Source organism: Melospiza melodia, chromosome 1 (genome assembly GCF_035770615.1).
Source record: "Melospiza melodia melodia isolate bMelMel2 chromosome 1, bMelMel2.pri, whole genome shotgun sequence".
NCBI classification, from domain to species: domain Eukaryota; kingdom Metazoa; phylum Chordata; class Aves; order Passeriformes; family Passerellidae; genus Melospiza; species Melospiza melodia.
Genome location: NC_086194.1, coordinates 91,844,432 through 91,861,594, shown reverse-complemented (window position 1 = coordinate 91,861,594; position 17,163 = coordinate 91,844,432). Strand labels below are relative to the sequence as shown.

The following is a 17,163-nucleotide window of genomic DNA, read 5'->3' as shown; positions in this document are numbered from 1 at the left end:
GGGAAGTATTTGTCTGCTAGATGCACTGCTACTTCTGATAGTGTGTGCCAGCCATGTGGCCCAAACGAGTATATGGATGTCTGGAATGAAGAAGATAAATGCTTACTACATAAAATATGTGATCAAGGTGAGCTGTTGATACTGCAGAACCCTTTAATCCAAATTAGTGAAGCATGGAGATGGGAAAGTGGATCTAAGGAAGTTGCTGTGTTCAGGTGGCCAACACCAAAGGCTGAGCTTGCAGAAGAGCCTGGCAGAGAGGGAGGTCCCCAGACAGCAGAGCACCATGACCGCAGTCTCAGTGCTGCTGATAGTGATTATCTTCACCGGGGCCATTCACCCCTGTGAGCTGATTTTAGAAGTTGTCCTTTTGCCCAGCACACTCTGCATTCACTTCCCCTAATGTGTTTGTCTCACCCTTGCAAATGCTGTGTTTATTTTCTGCAAAAGCCACAAGGAAATGTATTGTTTAGAAGTGCAGTGGGTGAGGAGCCCCGTGCCGATCAAGGGTCTCCCGTGCTTCCGGAAAGACACCATTTCCTCTAACATGAATGGCTTTGCATCTGCCATTCAAGCAAAGCAAGTAGGTAGAACAGGAGGTTCAGAAACTTGAGGCTTGTTATCAGAGAGATTTTTCCTCTCATCTGCTTTCTCTTTTAGGGAAGGCCTTGAGAGAAGTGAACCCAGGGAACAGCACGTTCCAGCGGCAGTGTGCTTGTACGATGGGCTACCACTGGAACGAGGACTGCGACTGCTGCCAGAGAAATACCATGTGTGCTCCCGGACTCGGAGTCAAGCCTCCTGGTAAGATACAGAAAGGGGATGTACAAAGTGAAATGCTGGATGAGGCCAGCATCATGTGGCTTGTGACATTAGAGAGGGTCCTTTAGACTCTCAGATGACAACAGAAGATGCATGTCTGAGTTGTTGTTATTACTGCATGTAATCCTCCTGGACTGTTCACATTTTGATGGCTCCTGCCTCCGTAGTTTAAATAGTATCTTGGATCAAGTGACTTCTGCAAGATATCACGTGGACAGTAGGCAGTAGTTGCAAGGTGTCCAGTACATTTCTGATGTTTGCTGAGGTGAATGACTGTGAGTCACTAGGTCATGCGTTGCTCCTGTATTCAGAGAAGCACTCTTTTGGGAGTTGTTCCAGAGGTCAGATTTGCAATCTGGTTTTGTGCAATGACTTTGCTTTGCCACTTTTTAATGTTACAAACAAGTTAAAACTGATTAGCACTTTTCAGGTAGCTCATGTATTCTGTTTTGGATGGCTAGTAGTACAAAGGTTTATTACAGACATTTAATTTAAATCTAAAACCAGATGCAGGTGTTTTGTGGGTGGAAAACAGAGTTAAGTTCAGAGTGAACACTGGGAACAGCTGCACCAGGCATAAGGAACCCCAGAAAAGCAGCAAATAATAGAGAAATGGAGGAAGAAATGCTTCATGTGTCTGGAGGACAGTTGCTGTTTTTTCTCCAGCCTAACAAATCCTGATGCAGCATTTTGTTTACTGTGGCTTCATAGAAGTGACAATACCAGTCAGTGTCACTGTCTGTGGCACAGCATCATCATGAGGGAATAAATAGAAGGGGAAGGGTGTAACAGCTGTGTGTTATTTTTCAGTAAATAACACAAATGGCTCCTGGTTATTTCTCATTTTGATCATGTAGAGAAGTGCTCAGGTGAGACTTTCTGGGGCTTACGTGAGGCTGTGATTGCTGCCCTAATACAACCTAAGACCCCACTCTTTATGAAAGCTTTTTGGGGGATTGAGGGAGGAGAGTGGAGCGGGAGGATGGGAAGCATAGTCACCTTCCTCTCACTTGGAAGGAGCCCACAGAAACTCATCTATGACATTTTTCTTTCCTACACACAGTGCAACAAGACAGGGACACAATGTGCATACCATGTCCCAGAGGCTACTTCTCAAAGGTCTCTTCATCCACTGACGAGTGTAAATCCTGGACCAAGTAAGTCCTTGGGTGTTGTAAATGAAGCACACCAGCCAGAAGGCAGGGAGAAGCTTGGGCAAAAGCATTTCTCAGTGGGGTGGTCCAGACTGCCTGTAGAGCACATGGAGCATCAGCATTGGCTGTGCAGTGATGAAGGCATTGTCAGGCTGAAGCTTGAATTTTCCTTAGAGGAGAACAAGAGAGAGCAGTGACAACAGGACTGCTGAGCCAAAAATAAAGTAGCTGAGATTCTTAGGGGCGGAGAAATGTCGTGTTTTACAACAGAAAGTACTGCTCTGCATAAGTGTAGGAGGCACAAAAAGCTTCCTTGGGAGAACCTAACTTCTTTGTCTTTCTATTTTAGCTGTACAGCTCTAGGAATGGAAGAAATTGTGCCTGGGACTGACAAGTCTGATGCAGTTTGTAAAGAACAGAAGATGCCTGAGCCATCAGAAGATGGTTTGTGTCCTCATAAGGGTTGTTGATTGGAAAGTAGCAGGGAGGAGGAGGGGTGTGATTAATAGAGGTTTGGGCTGACTTAAATCCATTTTCATTATGGGTGACTCTAGGGAAAGCAGCTGTAGACCAAGACAGTGCTCTTGGATGGAAAATCCCATCTTTAAAAATTGTTTCAGGCTTGGTGACTCTAGGGCCTGTGTCCACTATTAAGCTGAGTGGCAGTATTGCCACTAAAGCTGCATGGCAGCATTGCTGTTATAGCCATGTTATACCCATGACTCCATCACATCTACAGCTTGTTCATTTTTATGTGCTTTCCATACACATTACATGTATAAAGACTAGCAGCTCCTCTTCTTGCTTATTTTATAGCAATGGATACAGTCTCAGCCTGATCCCCCTCAGGTATCCCTTCTTGCCCACTGTCCATTTCCTTATTCAGTGTGGAAATGGTACCAAGGAGGTTGCTTGCCTGACACACAGCGATCTATCATAACTTGAGATAAAAGACACATTTCTCCACCTGTATCTCCATGAAATGTGTGTCCTCTGTCCCCTGAGTGAGATCAAGCTTACCGCAGTGGCCTGCTGGCAGCTTGCAAGGGAACATTGAGAGAAGCCTGAGCAGACAACATTGCTCTGTAGCACCAAGATTCTGGTTTTTATGGAAATGTCTTGGTACCAGGTACCATCAGTGTCGCTGCCTGTCACAGAACTGCATGAGTGCTAGAGTTACTGTTCTTTATTATAGAAACTAAAGATCAAATAGGAAGGAAAAACAACCTTCTCCTGCAGAAGAGCAGGTAAAATGAGCAAGGATTGTCTTTCTGCTGAGTGCAGGCTGTGTTGATGGCACTGTCATCTCTTTTACACCCTGCAGGAACAAACAGGATCTTGTACGTGTTGATTGTCGTCTTGTTTTTCGTGACACTAATTGGCATTGTCGTCTTCATTGTATACTACAAGAAGAAGGGGAAAAAGCTGACAGGTACATCATAGCTAATGGTATTCATGGGTGTGACAACTGTGGCTCTCTGTGTGCTCTGATTTCATGGGTAACCAACAGATTAAGAATCTCAGGAATTACACTGGAAGTTCTATGCCATCCCTATGTCTGTCCATATGCATATGCTTTATCTAGCGCAAAGCCAGGCCAAAAATTCCTTTCCTCTAGGCAGGCAGTAATTTACAGTGTATTACCCTTGACCCATGGAGTGACCATCCTCAGGGCAGACATGACTGTGGTTGGAAGGAGGAGACCTGGTGCTGGGGGCTTTCATAGCAGCCTGGCTGCTCTGCAGCACCTGGAACAGCTGGCCCCTTGGCTGAAGGGAAGCAGAGACAGACAGAAGTCCTGTCTTCTTCATCTTACTTTTCCCTCCCACCCAAAATCCTGCATCTGGACAGGTTAAAATACGGATTTCAAGACTGATGTGTATTTGAGAATATGATGGAGATGATGTTTTTAGCTGAAGACTGAAGTTCTGATGAGGTATTGAAGAAATACTAGAAGGCAATAGTATGAATAGTTAAAGTAGAAAAATAGAAAAATTCTAGCCAAAGGCATACTGGATAAAAGTGGGATACTGAGTTTATTATTAATAGAATAGAAATACCTTCATATTCCTCCACTCTATGTTAAGCCCTGGGTCTCTTTAGTGAAGGACATACAGAGGTATTGTTCTGTTGATTCTTAATTTTTTCCCCTAAACATGGAAAGCTTTTTCCATCATTTCCTTTTCCAAGTGCTAGCAATTTATGAAAAGTTTTGGGAGCAGTGGAAAGGAAGACAGAACTCAGTTCTTGTAAAGTATATTTCAGCCCATGTTTTAGAAATAGGCTGCCTCTGCCACACTAAACATGGGTTGTGCTAAATCTGGAATTTCTGGGATGGGCTGGAGGAAATGGTGACTCTCTTGCAAACCAAATACTTGCGATGCAGAGCAGGTTAGGGGGGGGATGCAATTTCTTTGGCTTTTTTATTGCCCTGCTGCTCTGCAGTGACAGAGCAGCATATGCCCCTCATTGCCTTTGCATGGGGAATCCTGCTCACCCGGCCTGGGAGAATTGCAGGCTCAGGAAGAAGCCCTTCCTGCTTGTTGTGGGTACTGGTGGTAAATCAACATCAGGGCAACAGAGTCATTGCTGGGAACTGGCAGTGGCTGCACAGCTCATCTGTCTTCAGCCATGCAAAACCATCGTAAACTTCAAATGTACATGGGGCTTGAGCCCTTCAAAATCTCCTGAATTTATAAACAGGAACCAAGAATTGCTTCAGTTGTTGCCCTAAAGCATATTGGACTTAAAGCTTTTCTTTGGGAGATACTCCAAAGAAATTGGAATTAATTTCCCCATTAAGCATACCCTGATTAAGTAGAGTATGCTATATTTGAGGCTGCCATCCTGTGGTTTCAGTGGTTTGCCCTCTTCTCTCCAGGCTTCTCACTCCTGTCTGGGAAGGGCCTTTGGGCCATCCATGTGACTTCTCTTGAAATAGAGCATTTCTGCTGTGAGCAGGTCGTTGTTGGGCCAGTCATAGCTTGGTGTGACATATGACCAGGAAAGAAACCCCATTTGATGTGGAACACATTTTAACCGTGGTCTATTTTGGGAGTTTGGAAACATTTGTTCCACAGAAATATATCCCTGTTCCAGTTACAATGAATCCTCAGCTAGACCGATGCTGGGACACTTGAGCAGGCAGTAAAAACAGGCTTGCTGGTTTTATTTAATATGATATTGTGGGTTGTGAATGACTGTGGGTGTTTAGGTCTGTGGTTAACTTAAGTGCCTGCTATATGTTACAGCTACTCTTTTGTTTTCCCTACAGCAGATCTACAGAACTGGGCTAATGAAGTGTGCAGCCAAATAAAAGGAACAAAGGTAAAGTCAAAGATGGTAGCAATTTCTCTTCGTTTTTTGTTTTCCTCATGGCATTCCTGACACCCCTTCTGAAGCAGACTCCATGGTAATCTTTGGCTAGAAAACAAATTTTGAGTTCCTCAAAAATTGCTCACAACCTTGACTTTTTCAGTCTGGTTTTCTGTAAATGTGAGGCATGTGAAATCACCATTCACAAATAGCTTCTGAACCTGCTCTCTGGTTTTAGCCAGTTTGAACAGAGATAAAGGTCTTGTGATTATTTAATATTTATGGTGAAAAGGTTAATCATGAACCCACTGATTGCTGAACACCTGAGATTGCCTGGGAGAGAGCCTTTCTAAATCCTAAGTGCAGGAAAAACTTCAGCTGAGTTTGCCCCTTGTTACATACCAGAGTACTCACAGGGAAGAAATTTGGATTTGGGTCATGCCAAAAATGCCAGGCATGCAAGGGATTAAACACAGAGCCATCAGCTAAAGAAACTGTTTGACTTCTTAATTCTAGGGAGGAAGAAATCCTACTTGTGCATTCCAGTATGAAAAAAATAAGAGCTTTTGCTCTGGAAGAACACCAGCTCCATGCTTGAAACAGATGGTAGCACTGCTTTAAGTTCATGTGCACAGCCTGCTTAACACCATGGATGTGGACTGAGGTGTCCCAGATGTCCCACCACTCCTTCTAGGAGCTGTGATGAGCTTAGCTGTTGAAAGGCTCCAATTTCATAGCTTAAAAGAAAAACCAAACATACCAAAAAAACCCCACCTTTCTAAGCAGGCAGTTCCTCTTTTGTCTCATAAGTCTTCATGCAACCTCCTGTCTTGGCAGCTGCTCAGGTCCTCTGGGACAGAGGAGTGAATCAACAGCAATTAGTGGCTGGCAGCACTTACACTCTTCTATCCTGGAAGATCTGAACAGATGCTAGAAATTAAAGGTATCAGTTCCCAAACACCCATCTTTAAAGCACAACTTGTACAAACTGAAGAAAACCCCTGAAGTATTTCCCAACCTTTTTTTTGAAGCTGCCACCAAAAATGTAGCTTTACTTTCTTTGTCAGTTCCTGTGACAACAGGATGTCATGGGCCTTTGCATTTTTTTGTCCTAACCTTTCAGGTTTATACAACCTTGCTTGTCTTTTCTTCTAGCTTGTCTCAGAACTTCTGAATCAATCCAGGTTCTTTCTTCAGTCATTGCTGACATTAAAAATTCAACCTCCAGTAGGGCCTTCACAGATCAATAGCCCTTCAGACACATGGAAGTGTTTCCAAAACCTAATAAGCAGTGGGTCTTACAAAGGGTCCATAAGGAACAGCAGAATCCAGCAACTCTTCTAGGTTTATTAACTCTTTTTGAGTGGCCTCGAAGAAAAAGCTAGGAATAGTTGTCTGACAAGATGGAATGTTATTGCTCCCCAGGCCACCAGATTCCATTCTCAGCACCTGCTGAGCCCAGCATCACCAGTCACAGTTTCACAGCAGAGTAGAATTGCACATCAAGACTCAAATATAGCAGCCCTGCTCAACCTCAGCAGCTCCACACAGAGGAAGGACCTGCCTTTTCCTTCTTTGTCTAAAAAACAATTCCATGTTGATCTATTTGTTAAAGACATTTTTACTTTTAATTTCTTTCAGGAACTCCCCAGAGATGCACTTGTTACTGTGAACATCACAAATGCTCCTGTCCCCCAGACTGCTGAAGGCACATGTCTCCTGGTCCCCTCGGGCTCTCCTGTCCCTGGAAAATCGTGCTGCACCTCTGGTCACACTGCTTTCAGGAATGAGAGCCCCAGCACAGAGCCTTGTGAGGCAGGAGAGTTTTCTGTAGTAACCGAGACTGATGATTACCAAGTCCCACCAGTTCCCACGGAAGATGAGTACATGGATAAGGACCTCGATAACACTGATTATTTATCTTTGCTAAGTCAGACTGCAAGTAAAACTGTGTCATCATTTTCACAACCAATGGAGGCAGGGGAGAACGACAGCTTGAACCAGTACTTTTCAGGTATTGGGAGCACAGAGGACGTATCAGTCTCTCCAGGCTTTCACCCTCCCTCCAACACAGATGGGGCACACGTTGCCACGGACCAGCTTCTACAGAAATCTTGCCAACATGCCCACAGTTGCCCGAAGGAAACAGGCAACAAAGACATAGATAATTTTGCAACAAACTGTGACTCAAAGAAGATCTGTGTGAGGTGTGGCATTTTGTACAGAGAATCTCCCCAAAAGTGTTACAAACCCTGTCGTGCTGCGGCTGACAGCACCTCCACCTCCCCAGAAACTGGTTCCTGTGCCCAGTGCACCTGTGGTTTGAATTTTCTCTCTGCTGGTCAGAGCACTCTAGGAAACAATCTTGGTATGGAAGATGCACCTTCAGATAGTACTAACGTGAAGTACCAGAACACAAACGGAAGCACGTCAGGGACACAGAGCAGCACTTCAGGGACAAACAGCAGCACTTCAGACCTCCCTCCAGCATCTGGTAAGCACATTAGGCTTCACCCATATACACTTGTATAGGATTGTCCTCTTTGCTGGCTCAGTAGTATTCAGAGGATCTGATTTAGGAGAAGAAAATTATTCTTTTTCACTTAATTGCCCTGAAGGTAGTCTGAAAAAAAATCTGAAACTGTAAGGCCGTTTGGTTTGTATTGAGTTCTGCAAGAAAAATGAGCCCAGCAGGGGACCATTGTCCCACCCTGATCTAACCAGCAGTGCAGAACCCACCTTCTGGCTGTCACTGCAGGGGCCAGGCAGTTCTGTTAGCAGAAAAGAGTGAAGGGACCTAGCAGTTGAGCTAAGGAAGGATGCATAGTGCAGATGCTTTTCATTCACCGGTGTGCACACATATTTTTGCCATTAGATTTAAGTCCAGTTACATTTATACAGTGGTCAGTGAAACTCCAGCTGGAGCTATAAGCTGGTGGCTGTGACTGGGTCTAAGAGATTATCTACATTTTCTGCTTATGGCTCTTTCTCTTTGTTTTTATTTATATATAAGCATTCACATAAAATGGTTTCATACAGAAGACACTGTTTCTCCATGTACATATACTCTGTTCCCTAAACAACTCTGAAACACTGATTACTTTACTAATTGTCTGCCAATTTATTTATTGAGTTAATATAGCAAAATTGTCAAATGAAAGGGAAGAAAAGCACTGAAGCAAAACCAGCAGAAGGGAAGTTACACATCTTCTCTGGATGCAACCTTCCTTCCCCAGACTTTTTTTCAGAACAAAAGTCTGCAATCTGCCTGTCATATGTTATTAGTCATTTTAGATTATAATCTCATAAAGTTGGATGGTCTATTTTTATTTATATCAGTGCACTGCCAAGCATAATGAGACCTTAGTGTTGAGTAGGACATCCAAGTATTACTGTAATACCCACAGCAGTTGTAAGCTGTTGGCCTTCCTTAAAACCATGTCATGCCTTAAAATTTCTTACAGACATTCTTGTCAGTCTGCCAAAGCCCCAAAACAACACACTTGAAGGCCCTTCCTCTCTCAACATGCATTCCATATGGGAATCTGAAAGTGTGTAGCATTCATCTTCTGAAGAGCAGAAACTTTCTGGGCTTCAGTTTCCTGAAATCTTGACGCAGTTTCACTGGCTGGTCTATACAAAATGCAGCAGGAGTAAAGAGAACACAGATTATCTTTTTTGTTATTGTTGGACTCTTGAGGTGCAACTGAAAGCCAAGTTATATTTGGTACTGCTTTTCTTTCTTAATATGACACAAAGAGAAAGAGAAAATGTTAAGGAACAATAGAGCAAATGGGAGAGCTTGGATATAAGCGCTGTGCTAGCAAGTGCCATCTTAGATCTGCAGCACAACTCTTTATATGGGATTTTGTGTCTGTGCCTTTGGATATGTACATGCTATAGTGCCATCTGGTGAAACCTGAGCACAGATACTGTGTTCCTAATTTGCCAGTTTTTATGCATGACTACAGGAAGATACCGACAGAGCTGTGGGCAGTATCAGAGCGTGGGTTAGTTATCTGTGGGTAACCTGGCTTGTTGGCAGAGTAATTTTTCTGCCCACAGAATGGCCATGCTCTCCTGGCAGGGCCTGGTTGCATGAGGACCAGGACAAGGCTTAGCCACAGGTTCCTCACTGAAGCAGCACCAGGGCTGCACGTGTGGGTGATCAGCGTCTGTCATTTTGCTAGGCCTTGTGAAATGCCCAGATGGAATAAGTGTGCATGTAAAATAACTTTCTGTAAAGCTTTTCAAAGCAACTGGAGCCACCAGGCTTTGCACACAGTTATGCTAAAACAGAATGGTACAAAAAAGGGTGGGTGAAAAATGGGAAGAAAAAGACCATGGTAAATTCCATGAAGTTTTGGTCTTGGTTCACTAACACTCAGAGTGACAACAGAACTGGTAAACTCTGTGCCTCCTGTGAAACAGTCCTAGAGGACCAAAGTGGACCTCTGGACAAGTGCCCCTTCCAGGGCTCACCACTGGAGGTGGAGGTAAGCCTTCAAGCAGTTCTTCAAAGCTGCTCACAAGTTCTTCTCACGACCCTGGAGGCAGTCAGAACACGAAGGATCAGTTCAGGCCCACCTCAAATCCTGTGCAGAGCTGCAGCATAACACGAGTGCAGGAAAACCTAGCTGACTCATAATTGGGACTGGTTTTGCAAAATCTTTCACTTCCAGATCCCAAACCAGCCTGGTTTGGCAGTGACAAACAGTTCTCACCACCTAGAGGCCATTAAATGTCTCAGAGAAAATGATTTGCCTGCCTTGTTCCAGTTCTTAGTGGACAATTACCACAAAAACTAATCTGTCTTTGTTATTAATATGAGATAGTCTGAAGAGATCAAAAGGCTGAAACACTGCAGAGAACAATGCCTTCACTCTGAATGTGTCCCTTATAATTTTCAGGTTGGAAGCACTTTTGCACAGTGTAGGAAGCTCTTGTGTCCATTTTCTGTGTTTTCAGGCCTTAAATATCCTTTTGTTTCAGCATGATGTCTTCAGAAAGCACAGAAGGTTTGCCAGCCACATTCAGCTAAACATTAAAAATGTGTTTATCTGCCTTTTTTTTCTCTTCCCACTGTCACATATATTTCTAAATTTTTGATCTCGTGCTGAACACTGGTAACTTTATTCACAGCACCTTTTGCAAGTGACAGGCAATCTGTTTAAAGACAAACAGTTATTTTTGTACTGCCATTATGCCCAAGACTTTTATTCATGGCAAACAGCCACACTGAGTGAAACACAGGGGAAAGAACCAGCAGGGAAAAACTCCCGCAGAGAAAACCCTTATGGACATCTCATGTTAATCAACAGCACGTGGGAAGAAAGCAAAGAGCTAGCAGTGCAGTGGTTTAGGTGAAATAAATAAGATTGCTTAGGGGGGCCTATTAGAGAGAGTGCTTGAGTGCTGCCCAGACTCAGCTCTGAGCAGGCACAGATCCTGACTCCACACAACTGGACACCAGTGCCCAGTGCTGGTGTGCAAACAGCCCCTGTGGCCACTGGAAAAACAGCATTTCTCTGGGCTGGGCTGTGTTTATCTGCAAGGAAAATGGGAATGTCTCGGGTGATGAGGAATGTAAAGAAGAAAACACGAAGTATCTAAAAGGAGTTGGATCGGTCTGCAAGTAGTGATGAAGTGAAGCTCAGCAGGAAAAACATTTCTTAGAAAGGGTGTTGACAGGCTAGGAAATTTTTGTTGGTTTCTTCAGTTTGTTTTGTTTTCAAACTTCAGCAAGCTTGTTAGTTTGATGTTGGAAGTTTGTTCTCTGTTATTTTCTTTCTGCTCTGAGGAAAGTTTATTAATTCCCAGAGCCTGGTCCTGCTGTCACTTAGGTCAGCAGCCCAGTCCTTGAATAGCAGAAAGATTGCATTTTTACTGAAAAATCTCTAACCTCAGGCAGACTGACTGAAACCATAACTCTGTCAAGTTGCTAAAATATAGAGTCTGTCTCTTCAATGGCTTCAGTCTATATCCAGCTAAATCCGTGCAGAGGCTAGATGGGTGCCAGAGTGTACATACCTGGAGGATCTGGACTATATAACATAATTGTATAAGCTTTGTGTTTTTTGGACACTGTGTGACTGTGTGATCTGATGTTAAGTCTTTCAGTATTTCTTCAGTAAGCCTGCTACCTAACCCAAATGGCAGGATTGATTGGGAGTTTATTGCCTCTTTGGTTAACAGTGTGATTTCTGGGACTCTAGGAAAAAAATAAATCTCATAATCAGAAATAATTAGCATTTCCTCACAAACTGCAGGCAGAGGCAGATTGGACACAGCTTTGTGCATCAGATAGCACAGGGGACACGAGATCGTCACCCTGTCTCTGGCTTCCCAGATCACAGCTCAGAGGAAAATGTTTCCAACCCTTCCAGACAGGCTCCTTGCATATGACAGACTTTGTCCTGGGGAGATGAAAATGGAAATAATGAAAAGGTCCAGTGGAAGGCATTGATTATGAGAGCATCCTCATGTCACAGGGGAAAAAATAATGGAACAAGGACAAAGCCACCACAGCAGATTAAGTTCACTGTACTAAGCGTCCACCTTGTGAGGGGAAGATATTAATCATGTGTGTCTTCTTTTCTCCCCCGTCCTTCCTCAGGAAATGTGACTGGAAACAGTAACTCCACCTTTATTTCAAGTGGACAAGTAATGAATTTCAAGGGCGACATCATTGTTGTGTACCTTAGCCAGAACTCTCAGGAGGGGACGGCGGCCTCCTCGGGGCTGAGCGAGGACAACGTGGGCAGCCCGGTGCAGGAGGAGAACCTCAGCCGCTGCGAGACCTTCGCCGGCAACGCCCAGCACTACAAGGAGAAGTGTGCGGAGCTGCAGGGCGCCCGCCCGGCCCCGGGCAGCGGGGCACCACGGTGGCCTGGTGGAGCCCTGGCCCAGGGGTGGGGCCCCTCCTGCGGCGGCCAAGCCTCCCAGCCCGTGCAGGAGGAGGGGAAGCTGGGACACTTCTCGGAGAAGGTGTTGAACTGAGGGGACACGGTGTCCTTGCTGCGGGCCAGGGCACCGGCGCACAGCCCCCGACGGGGGGTGGGGCTGCTGCCGTGCTGCCAAAATCCTGGGTGTCACGACACACTGGGAGACTCTTGGTGCCCCTGCTGTCTCCTGGGAAATTTACAGCTGGAAGGACCCTGATGGCACACATGGTGGTGGTGGTGGTGGTGGTGGTGCTCTGGGTGGAGGCCGATGAGGATGGGCATGCGTGTGAAGCTGGGCACGCTGCCCCTGTTACAGAAGCAGCAGCAGGGCTTTCTCCTCTCCCCTACAGGGACATGGGCTCCCTGCCTGCCCCCCATTCCCTGCCACCTCTCCCTGGCAAGTGGCAGAAGGGAGCTGAGATCCATCGACCTGGGGACTCTGTGAGGAGGAGAGCACTGCTGGCCAGGTGGGCAGGATGCTCCTGGAGAGGGGGCAGTGTGGCCAAGGACCGGACTCATGGGGCCCCTGAGCTGTGCCTCAGGGTTTCTTTTTTGCAAGTAAGCTGTACCCATTTTGCTGGGTCTCGGAGGTAGAAGGAAGCCGTGCTGCTGCTGCAGCCTTTGCCTCCCTGTGGTGATGTGGCAGGTGGCATCATCCCTTTCCATCTTTCCCCAAGGAAGCAGACACTCCAGTCCCAAATCAGCACCAGAGCCAAGGTCCTGGGCTGCCCCTTATTGACTTGTGGGTATAAATAGGTGTGTGTAATGCTGCCACAAGAGGATGATAACATGCAAAATACAGCTGATAAGCCTTAAAAGCATATCAGATTAATCTTGAGCAAAGAGCATTTACAGTGACCCTGATTCACCTCTGCCTTATTGCACCTCTCCAGAGGAGTTCAGACCTCTGGAGATGAGAGTGATGTGTACCTGGTACACTGCTGCAGGAATAACATCACTATAATTTAAGACAAAGAGCTGCTAGCAGAAAGAGATAAAGGAAAAAGGGTCTGTGACAACCAGCTGTGGATGTTTCCAGGAGTTACAAAGATGGAGAATTCGGTCAGGGTCAAACATCTGTTCTTTTATCTGCCCAAACAATTTTGTCATTCCCTTTGCTATTTTCATTAATAGGCAAAGATTTACTTAGGTAGCATGAAGCTATTTCCAGAACTTGGCCTGTGTGAGCTGAAGTCAGAGTGTAGCCTCTGTCGAACTGACAGCTGATGAGCAATGGGACCAAAGGTTTTGCATTAAAGAACAATAATAGTTGTTTTTAGAAGGGAGTCTTGGCTACTCAGCTGGCTTTGGTTCATGTCCAATGTCCTGAAGCCTTCTCCAGCAGCCGTTGTGGAGAGAAAGATGAAGGGAGCAGAGTCTCAAGGAACTCCCATAAGAAAAAGAAACATTTTTAATGATTTCCTGACAAGGGATAATTTTCTGATGTTCTCCTGCAGGTGCAAGTGCTGCAGGCATCTATCTGCAGCTGGAGCCCTCAGGAGGGCAAGTGCTCTGTTTCCTGCCAGACAGCAAAGGGATCTCTTACCTAGTGTAGCTTTGGCTTCCCTGTTGGAAAAGGTCTCTGGTTGGGAGGGCTTCTTCCCAGGAAGGTTTTAAAGTTGAGGGGTTCACTGCATAGCTGCTGTTTGCAGTAGTACTGCTCTGTGGGGAAAGAGCACCTACAAAGCTGACAAGGTGATCACTGTGTCACAAAGAGCTGCTCATGCATAAAACAAAAAGATGGGCTTAGCCACCTTCACCTCTCAGGAGAATAATTCTGCATTGTTTATGTATCTGGGATGTAAAGTTCAGTACGAATGTGCAAGACTCTCTCTTGGGTGACTGGCAAAAAGGGCAGATGAACAGCCAGTCTCACTTCCACCTCTCTGTGACCTTCGAAGAACTAGATCACCCTAGCCTAGACTCAGAAAGGCAGGTAGAGTGTCCCACTCAGTGATGGCCCAAGCTACCTCTGCCTCTCTGAAGGTGTGTAACTGAGGCTCTCTTGTCTGTGGGATTCTTTTGTCTTTCCTGCTGGATCTTTTACAACCTCTTTCTAGTGTCTTCTGGAATAGTTCTGTATCCCCTTGGCACTGGTACAATAGGGTCAAGGAAGCAGAACCACCATCACCTTCAGGAAAGGTGGTATAAATATTTTCCTGCTTCATCTTAATTTTTTCAGTTGCTTTTTTCTGGAAAGCATTCTGCAGGACATCAGTCCTGCTGGAAAACATCCAACCAGCCCCATTTACAGGGCAGGCAGGACTGAATTCTTGCCCTCATCTCTGGGTAAATTACCCAGGTCTGTCTTTTTCTGCAGCTTCTTTCTTCCCTTGATTTGTAAATGCCACCAGAGAGAAGGCTCAAAATCCTGATTTGAAGGGAGGTAATGAGAATTTATTGTGCCCTCAATGAGGACACATTTTTCACTTGCTGAATTTCAGGTTCCTACTGAGCAAGGACTGAAACTAGGATCATCAGCAAGCATGAAGAAACGAGTCCCATATGGGAAACATGATGCACCAACAGACCCAGTTCTTTTTCTTCCTCCAGAGTCTATTTCAAAGTGAAAAAACAGTATCACAGCCATTAGCATGCTGCATGTTCCCTGGGTCTCTGCCTGACTCCTTAGATAAGGATCCCAAAGGGACTTCTTCATCCTCCTGATTTCATTTGTCATCAGCTTGGAGCTGGGAGTGGTTTTTAGCATCTGTTTGTACAACAGGGACCTGTGCATTGGGCACTAATTTGGAGGCTTCTGGCTGCTATTGTAATACACATAATTAATGATAATAAAAATCTGAAATATCTATTTGAGAAAAGGTGAAGGTTTTATTTGAATAAAGAAGGAAAATTAAATACTTTATGCCTCTGCCTGTTTAAAGAAAAAGAAAAAAGAGCAAAATGTGTGCATAATCACATTCCTAGTTAGGCTTTTATAACATTTTTTGTATGTTGAATTGTTTTAACAAGAAGTGCTTACCTTCCACAGTGCATTCTGCAATGCATATTCTGCACCTGCACTGAGCCTGATAGGAGCTCTCCTAGACCTGGTGTGATAATGCTTTACTGCTGAGAACTAGGCACTGATTCCAGCTCATTCCTGAAGTTTCCTCCTGCTCAGCATGCATTTTTACAAGTCTCTTAGTTTGCGGCATTGCATGAATTATCCTTGGTGAATATACTAGGTGTTCTAGAAAGTCAGCCACTTTCAAACCTAGCAGGACAGGAGTAATTCTGCATATAGCCATGGGAAAACAAGGACACTGGAGTAGCCCTTCTTATTCCCATGGAACACAATATGGAATTAGTAGACAGTAATGGCTGTTAATCTGTGTACTTTGCTATAATGTTCACAGAGACACTGGAAGTTACTCTGCAAGGCTTACAGCATACCTGGGAGTAGCACCACTAAAATGCCATTTCTACTTGTCCATTCAGGTCTCCTCCTTTTTATCATGTTGACGGTATCTGAGGAATTACACCCCTGTGTCTGTCATAAAACAGAACCCTACTGAAAGATGTCTTTGTGCTTATCAGGTATTTAATAGTGCTCTCATTTTATCAGATACCTACGTGCACATTAGGCAGCAGTGCCTCTATAAAAATAATCTACCATTGAAGCAAAGTGAAAATGTTCCAGGATAGAAATCCATTTTAATTTAGGTGAGATGTACGTTTTTGAGTTGAGTCTGTGGTTAGAAACCATAGTTATTTAGCCAGACTGCAAGGCCTAAGCTCAGTGAAGTTACTTCAGCTAAGGACAGAGATAAAGAGGAGGAGACAGAAGATGGTAGAGAGAGACAGGGACTGCTGTAAGGGCAGGTCAGCCTGACCTCGGAATTCTTTCTGATAAAAAGGAACTAGTGGTAAAAGTCACACAAAACCCATAAAAATGAATATGTATGAATCTATTGTGAAACTGTATGCATAGGTATTTGAGAGGGGGATAAAAGGAGACCTGAAGTTCCCAGAGGTACGCATGCCTTTTTTGAGGAGAGCAATCTCCGCATGCGTCCAGCGCTGTAATAAACATACCGGCTTTACAACTTTGACAAAGTTGTGGGGTTTTCTTCTTTTCTCTGCAAAACACCATGACTGAAGAATTCCCTTCTGCAGCACCTGGGCAGACCCCAACATATACCCCTGTTTCCCAGTGTTTTCTCTTTGATCATGTGGTTGCTTGGTTTTTCCTTCTGCCAGGCATCCAAGTTGGTTGTGGCCTCCAAGATGATTGTGTTGTCTCTGCATTGAGTGTTGCTCCAGTCTTGCCTTCAGGCCCTCCAGCTGACTTGTCATATCTGTTGTGTTGTAAAATGTGAGCATTTGCAAGCATGAACTTTGTGAAAAAATGCTTTATTACAATTCTCTCTGGCTTTTGAACAAGGCAATGACCGCATAACATTAAGGAACCCTGTTGTGGTAGGTGAGGATGCCAGAGTGTCCAGTTGGATGTGTTTTAACACTGCTTTTTTATTTCTTCTTCTTCTTCTGGCTAGTTGATTTATGGTTTCTTTGTTTTGGCTGAGGATTACCACAGCTCTTCTGGTTCATTTCTCAGCCTGCCTCACCACTTGGCCGATCCCTGGGCGTTGCACCAGTTTTTACTTGCATCAAAGCTGAAAGGTCTGTTCCATCATGTTTCTGTTGGTGGTCTCACATTTCTATTCAATATATGCAGATGGCCATACATGAAATTGCTCTTATTTCAGCTTCACAGGAAACTGTTGGAAAGGTTTCCAAGGAGAGCAAAGGAGCTCAGGAGTGTCTGAGACCAGCTGTACAAATGGGACATACACAAGTCAATGGGACTTGGCAGAATGCATCCAAAGCTGCTGGGAGGGCTTGCCAGCATCATTGCAGAGGCACACTGCAACATCTTTGACAGGTCGTGGAGTCTGGGGGAAGTCCCAGCTGACTGGAAAAGG

General features: G+C 44.8%; 1 protein-coding gene across 2 annotated transcripts in view; it reads left to right on the top strand.

Annotated features, from left to right (window-relative positions):
* Positions 1-15,094, top strand: part of TNFRSF11A (TNF receptor superfamily member 11a) — a 28,242-nt gene extending 13,148 nt beyond the window's left edge. Inside the window, exons 3-10 of one of the 2 annotated variants that reach the window (XM_063162102.1) lie at positions 2-127; positions 661-804; positions 1,886-1,979; positions 2,326-2,420; positions 3,301-3,408; positions 5,254-5,303; positions 6,933-7,785; positions 11,908-15,094. In XM_063162102.1, coding sequence (XP_063018172.1) covers positions 2-127; positions 661-804; positions 1,886-1,979; positions 2,326-2,420; positions 3,301-3,408; positions 5,254-5,303; positions 6,933-7,785; positions 11,908-12,290 — 1,853 coding nt within the window. In that variant the 3' untranslated portion in view covers positions 12,291-15,094. Of the gene's footprint in view, position 1; positions 128-660; positions 805-1,885; positions 1,980-2,325; positions 2,421-3,300; positions 3,409-5,250; positions 5,304-6,932; positions 7,786-11,907 lie in introns of both variants that reach the window. The other variant, XM_063162093.1, reaches the window with a different exon arrangement.
* The last annotated feature ends 2,069 nt before the right edge of the window (positions 15,095-17,163 follow it).